This window comes from Canis lupus, chromosome 28, assembly GCF_011100685.1.
Source record: "Canis lupus familiaris isolate Mischka breed German Shepherd chromosome 28, alternate assembly UU_Cfam_GSD_1.0, whole genome shotgun sequence".
NCBI classification, from domain to species: Eukaryota; Metazoa; Chordata; class Mammalia; order Carnivora; family Canidae; genus Canis; species Canis lupus.
Window position 1 is genome coordinate 25313929 of NC_049249.1, and position 7142 is coordinate 25321070.

Here is a 7142-nt window from a genome sequence, read left to right on the forward strand (position 1 = left end):
GAAACTCAAATGAATACTAATTGGACACTAAAGAAAAGGAAATGGATTATGGAAAATCTATGTATACATGTGCAACAAAGCCATCACCAAAGATTAAGTGTAAAAGATTGGTGGGGAGGAGGGGCACCACAATGAGCTTGATTGTGTGCACTATTAACCAGGTAACTAGAGGGGGAAAAAAACCAAAACGGTCAGCTGAGCCCTCTTGTAGGCCTCCAGTTAGCCATACAGATGTAGGCCAGTTTGGTTGTTGTCCAAGTTTTTTCTTTGGGGGTAGTTATCAAAATCACTGAAAATCCAATAGCCTAAGAGTAGTTTAAAGGAAGAGGATATAAAACTAGACACTTGCTTACAAGAGTGTTTTAAATAAGTGCTTCTACAAATGGAATCCACATTCACATATGAAGATGTAGTGATGATATAGATTACAACATCTATTCCTTTTTGGAGGTTAAAAAAAAAAAAAGCCACAGGTTATTTGACTTTTTAGCAACTCTCACTCATTAGGGAAAAATGCTATATTTAAAACTTAACAGTCACAAAATTCCTTTCAATTTAAGCACTTTTTTTCAGAGTTGTTTCTGACAGTACTACAGGACCAATTCACACTTCAATACTGTTTCAGTAAAGTGAGAATTGGTTTCGCTCTTACTGGAGCTCATCAGCTGTAGGCAACTGGTCAAGAAACATTTATCTGTCTTAAAGCCCTCTGTTATCCACCTTTATTTTTTCATGAAAAAACTCACATTTCTACAAAATTATTTCCATATTAAGAGCCTTACAAATAAAAACATTATCTTTAACAGCTTTGAGTACTAATACTTGTTCTCTTAGTAGTTAGCAGTATATATAAACAATAAAAAACTTACTCAAGAAACTGCAAATACAAATGAATCCAATCCACAGATATTTGGCAACAGCCTCATACAAAGCCTCATACAAAAGTACCAAGTCACAAATATATTTCCCAACTATTAATTCATTCCCCAAACATGTATTAAACATGTACTGTGCACAGGCAGTATTCTAGGTGTTGGGAACATGGCAGTGAAGAAAACATGCATCCCTCAGGGAATTTACCTTCTGGTATTGTGGACCAATACATATAAAAGCTCCATGTTTAAAAAAAAAAACAAAAAAACTCTATGTTAAATTTTTTACTCTTTGTGGTCACAGTATTTTAATACTGTTAGTTATTTAACTAACATCTGTTAGTGTTCCCTGAGAAGCTATATAAGATATGCGTAAATGTTTTAAATCCAATAGAAAAATTTGGCTCTGTACAGCATAAATATTATTTACAACAAACTATAAATTTTTAAATTACAAACTATATCATGTGAATCTCAAATACCACCCGTATATTTCTCAAATAACATCCAATAAGCAAGTTGAGTCCATGAGACTGGTCCTGTTCTTCAATATAATGGCTTCCTGTCCTTTGCAGGCAAAGTACATTGACAAGTTTTTCACATATTCCCTAAATACACTTTGAAAGCAACATGAACAAAAGAATAATTTATCTGTCTGACCAGTTTTGATGACAATTAAAATCAGAAGGAATATATTACATCAAAAATGCATCTATAATCCAACATAATCTGATCACAATCCTGAGTAACTGATTTTTGATGAACATTACCTTTAAAATAGAAACACTTTCTGGATAAGGTTTTAAACATAGAATAAACTAATAGAATAGAAAGGAACCTGTGTAAGAAACATGAAAACTTTGTTTCATGTGATGAAAATACCAGACACTGAAGTTCACAGAAAGTGAATCTATGCAAATCAGATTAAAAAAAAAAAAAAAAGGCTTAAAAACTAAGCTAGCTTTTTTTTTTTTTTTTTAAGATTTTATTTATTTGCTCACGAGGGACAGAGTGAGAGGCAGAAGAAGCAGGCTCCCTCTGAGGAGCCTGATGTGGGACTCGATCCCAGGACTACAGGATCACGATCTGAGCCAAAAGCAGATGCTCAATCACTGAGCCATCCAGTTGCCCCTAAATTACCTATTTCAAAGAACTCTAGGTTAAATTCTATCAAAAGGGAGAAATATTTTGTACAGTACTCACATTCTAATTAAGTTCCTAGGTAAAATTTAACCTTTATACCTTGAGCTTCCTTTACGTGAAACATCACTAAATTTTAAAAGTTGCCTTTATTCTACTAGTTTAAAGAGTATGAAGCCAAGGTCAATTATCCCTGTGGGGGATTGTTTAGCTTTGCACGAAAGACTCAGAGTAAATTTTATGGTTATGTGTACTACATTACCAAAAAAAGATGTTAAAAAGACAGACTCGGGGCACCTGGGTGGTGCAGTTGGTTGAAGGTCTGACTTGTGGTTTCAGCTCAGGTTGTGATTTCAGAGCCCTGAGACCAAGCCCCAAGTCAGGCTCCACACTCAGTGAGGAGTCAGCTTGAGATTCTATCTTCCTCTCCTGTTTGTGCTTTATCTTGTTCTCTTAAATAAAGTCTTTAAAAAACAAAAAACAACAAAACCCCAGACAGACTCAGGGCATTAGATGCAGGAGTCCCTGAAAAGAGTACCAAATCCTGTGACAGATTAACAGGAAAAAGAGCAATTATGGCTCATCAGAATTCCAGGAAAAAAAGGAGCCACACCATCTATCACAGTATCAAACCATGTATCATATTATCATTTTACTAACTTAGACCCATCCAATAAGTTTAAAAGCAGAAAGCTGTTAATAAAGATATTTTTAAGCTATCTACAGAGAGATCACTATACAAACTTTAACAAGTCTCAGAAAATATAAAAAGTATTTTTGGCTAATTTTTTCCCAAATCTGAAAATAAAAGGAAAAAAAATGACCTATAGTTCCCTTTTCAAAAAGGAAGACTAATAAAAAATTAAAGGTAAGTTGTAAATCTGACTTCTATTAAGAGGTTCTGGTTAATGTTTAAATTTTGAAACCACCTTTGGCCTGCGTTCAGTTAATATGGCATGATAAAGTTTACCAAAAAAATTATTCATTAAGTAATTACTCCATAATCACCCCTATACCAACCTATTAGTTCATGTGTCTTAATGACAAATACACTCACAATCCAATCAACACTTTCCTTTGCTGGGTTTAATTTTGACTTTGCGTCTATTGCCCCTTCATGTCGATATCTTTCCTTCTGTTTAATTCTTAGCCTAATAGATTTTTAAAATCTCAGTAGCTAAGAAATAAAGTTCAAGAAGTCTGAAAAAAATAAGATTAGAGGGTTATTTGTAAATGTAAATGATCTATAACTCCCAGTGTTGCCCTAAAACACTAAATATTAACATTTGCAATATCCTAAACCCAGTGAACGTTTATGAGAAATTCAAGAATCAGCTTAACTTTTTTAAGATTTTATTTTAGAGAGAAAGAGATGAGAGTGGGTGCGCGCATGTGCGCGAGCGAGCAGCAGACTCCTCTCGCTGCTGAGTAGGGAGTCAGATGCTGGCTCAATCTCAGGACCCTGAGATCATGACCTGAGCATAAGTCAGATGCTTTAACCCACTTAGCCGCCCAAGTGCCCCTCAGTTTTATTATTTAAAGCAGGAAATAAGGGATAAAAGAAAAACCTAAATTTTACTGAAAGAAAAAAACAAACAGAATTCGAGGTCAAGGATTCTCACTTTAACCTGAAATTATTAGTGGAAGGATAGTGGGTGGCTCAGCAGTTGAGCTTCTGTCTTTGGCTCAGCACGTGATCCCAGAGTCCCGGGATCAGGACTTCCTGCATGGAGCCTGTATCTCCCTCTGTCTATGTCTCTCTGCCTCTCTCTCTCTGTGTCTTTCATGAATAAAGAATTAAAAAAAAATTGTTAGTGGAAAACTTCTACAGATTACCAGTCATTCTTCAAAGGCAAAGACGATTTTTCTAAATTTCTGTATGAGGCTGCTTCAACCTATTATCTCTTCGTTTGCATCAACATGGATGGAACTAGAGGGTATAATGCGGAGTGAAATAAGTCAATCAGAGAAAGACAATTATCATATGGTTTCACTCATATATGAAATATAAGAAATGCTGAAAGGGACCATAATGGAAGGGAGGGAAACTGAGCAGGTAAAAATTAGAAAGACAATCCATGAAAGACTCCTAACTCTGGGAAACAAAGGGTTGCAGAAGGGCAGGTGGGTGGAGAGATACGGTAACTGGGTGACGGGCATTAAGGAGGGCATGTGATGAGTGCTGAGCGTTATACTGTATGTTGGCAAATTGAATTTAAGTAAAAAAAAGTATTCTGTGCTGTTTTACCTTCACTTGATGAAGTCAGCATGTAGCTGTAAACATGTTTTTAAACTTAATATACAAAGCAACTGCCATCAGTTAGGCTCTCACTGAATAGCACTAAAGGAAAACTCTTGGATTTATGGATGAAAGAACTAAAAGCTTACAAAGTAGTTACTGTGCTATATACCGTGTTAGCAGTAAGACTGGGACACACCAATGACACTCTCTTGAACTTTCACTGTTTAAAGAAATCTCCACGTTTATATGCTAGTATTCTGAACTTGATAATGTTTCAAGAATAATAACATCGACATAAACACTATCCATGCAGGGATCCCTGGGTGGCGCAGCGGTTTAGCGCCTGCCTTTGGCCCAGGGCGCGATCCTGGAGACCCAGGATCGAATCCCATGTCGGGCTCCCGGTGCATGGAGCCTGCTTCTCCCTCTGCCTGTGTCTCTGCCTCTCTTTCTCTCTCTCTGTATGACTATCATAAATAAATAAATAAAAAAAACACTATCCATGCATTTCCAGGATAAACGAAATTTCCAGGTAGATTCTTCAGTGTTTATACATGTTTGCCTGCTGCAATGTAAAAAGGAATTTTAGTTCTTTGTAAGATTTGCGAATTACTCAACACCTTCACTGAACTTTAAAATGAAAGACTGAAAAGGAAAAAAAAAAAAAAAAACGAGGCCAATCATCACTTTTCTATTTTTGTAATGATGAATAAAAGTTGAAAAGTAGTTGTACAGAGACTAAATAGGCCTTATTCACACGGAGATTGTTCAGTTTTATTGTCAACGCCTCTTGAACCTTAATCTTTCCCACGAGATCAACTGTGCAAATAGAAAGTTGTAGTCTGTAGTTGGGAAAGCTACACCCACGATTAGTGTACCAACACAATCTTTTTTCTTTTTTTTTTTTGAAATTTTTTGATTACCAGCACATCTTTTGAAATACTGTTCCACTGATTTACGGCACGCTTTTCTTACAAAAAAAACTTCCAGGCCATCATTCGGTAACAAGTAAAAAACGCTCTAGCATCAAGGCACATCACACACACAAACACACACGGAGGAAACTGCCAAGCGCCTGGCACTATACACCACTATCTTTATTAGACTAACCCCCATAAGGTAACAAAACGAGCAGGTCAAAGGCGGGGGGGGGGGGGGGGGGGGCAGATTCTAATCCAGGCGCTCCGAATCCAAATCCAGGCTCCTTTACTCGAGACAAAAACCAAGACGTAAGTCAACGTTAGCTGCAGTTGTTGAATTGCTAACAGCTAAGCGCTCGTGGCACCTGCGCTCTACCCGGGCTTGCTGGGGGGGGGGGGGGGGGGGGGGGGGGGGGGGGGGTAGGGGACGTGCAAGGCTTTCTCATTCCCCTCCTTGCTCGGAGTTTGATAGGCACGAATTTGAAATGTCCTTACCGGCCAGGGCTCGTCGGATCCCTCGATGTCCTTGGAAGTAAAGGCAACATAAAAACCAAGAACACTCTTTTCTCGGGAGACCCCCCCCCAAAAAAAAAAAAATCCCAAAGAACCGTCTTGAAGTTACTTAAGATCACAGTGACGGAAGAAGTGTTTGTAAAGAGTCGCCCCAACAGTGAAAACACAAGACCCACAGTCAACCTGGGGGAGAGAGAGAGGCGGGCGATGGAGTACACGAAATCTGGCCGAGCAGGCGGGGCTCGGCTGCCGCTCGCGCCGGGAGGGGCCAGGCCATCGGCCCCCAGTGCGGTGGCCCCCTCCGAGCCCCGCGCCCCGGCCCCGCGCCCCGCTCCCCGCTCCCGGCCGCGGCCCCCGACGGAGGGAGGGACTCCTAACTGCGCCCCCCAGCGCTCGCCGGCCTCCCGGCCCCGGGGCAGGCCGGCCAGGCGCCGAGCCGAGCCGGGACCCGCCGAGCCGCGGGGGCGGTGAGCATCCCTCCGCCCAGACCCCGCGACTCTCGGCGCCGGGCGGCCAAGCACTCACCCCACTTCTCCGAGCCCCGGGCCGCGCCCCTAACGAGGCCGCTGAAGCTCCGGCTGAACGCCTAATCTCTCCATCGTGGGCTCCGGTAGACCAGGAGGCGGGGAACGGGGCGCGGGGAACAGCGACCAGGGGCAGGGCCGACACCGCGCTCCCTCCGTCTCCGCGTCCCCAAACCCCCGCGGAGCTGACACATCAACAAAGATGGCGGCGACGCCGAAGCCGGCCCCGCTACAGCTGAGGGGGCGGGGCTCCCTGGAGGAGCCAATCGGCGAGTCGCGGGCCGTGTGACGCAACGCACCTTCGGTGGGCGGGGCCAGGGCGGCGCCGCCTCCTGCCCCCGGAGTCCCCAGCCCCGCGCTCAGACGCGCTGGGCATCCACGCCCGGGCTGGCTCGGCTCGCGGGCGGTCCTGCTAGTCCTGTCCTGTCTCTCCCGCCCCAAGCCAGGACGCTCTCATTGGATAGAAGCCCACCTCACCCTTGAGCCCTCTCGTATTAGTCAGGGGCATAAAGCAATAAAAGAATTCGAAATTGTGACTTCCTTGCTCCGATGCGCAAACCTTGCACCTGACCTGGGCGGCATCAGCAGGAGCAGTTTACCTGGTCGCCTGACAGTTCATCCCTGGGACAGCTTCTGAGGGTTTCCGTAACACCGCGTTCCTGTCTACAGCCTGGCGCCCACTGCCATTGTTTAATAATAATAATTCGTGCATTCGTCTCTGGCACCGGACTGTGAGAGCCTTGAGCGCAGGAAGTGTCCTCGCCTGGCTGGGTGTGATCCTGGAGACCCGGGGTCGAGTCCCGCATCGGGATCCCTGCACGGAGCCTGCTTCTCCCTCTGCCTGTGCCTCTGCCTCTCTCCCTCTCTGTGATTAAATGATTCATGATTAAATAAATAAAATCTCATGATTAAATAAATAAAATCTTAAAAA

At 42.8% G+C, this 7142-nt stretch overlaps 1 protein-coding gene across 2 annotated transcripts in view; it reads right to left on the reverse strand.

Annotated features, from left to right (window-relative positions):
* The window catches only part of CCDC186 (coiled-coil domain containing 186), a 62228-nt gene extending 55787 nt beyond the window's left edge, over positions 1–6441 (reverse strand). Inside the window, exons 1-2 of one of the 2 annotated variants that reach the window (XM_038578856.1) lie at positions 6213–6441; positions 5670–5870 (exon numbers count right to left, since the gene is read on the reverse strand). In XM_038578856.1, the coding sequence (XP_038434784.1) occupies positions 5670–5719 (50 nt within the window). In that variant the 5' untranslated portion in view covers positions 5720–5870; positions 6213–6441. The remainder of the gene's footprint in view (positions 1–5669; positions 5871–6212) is intronic. The other variant, XR_005380637.1, reaches the window with a different exon arrangement.
* Positions 6442–7142: the final 701 nt, after the last annotated feature.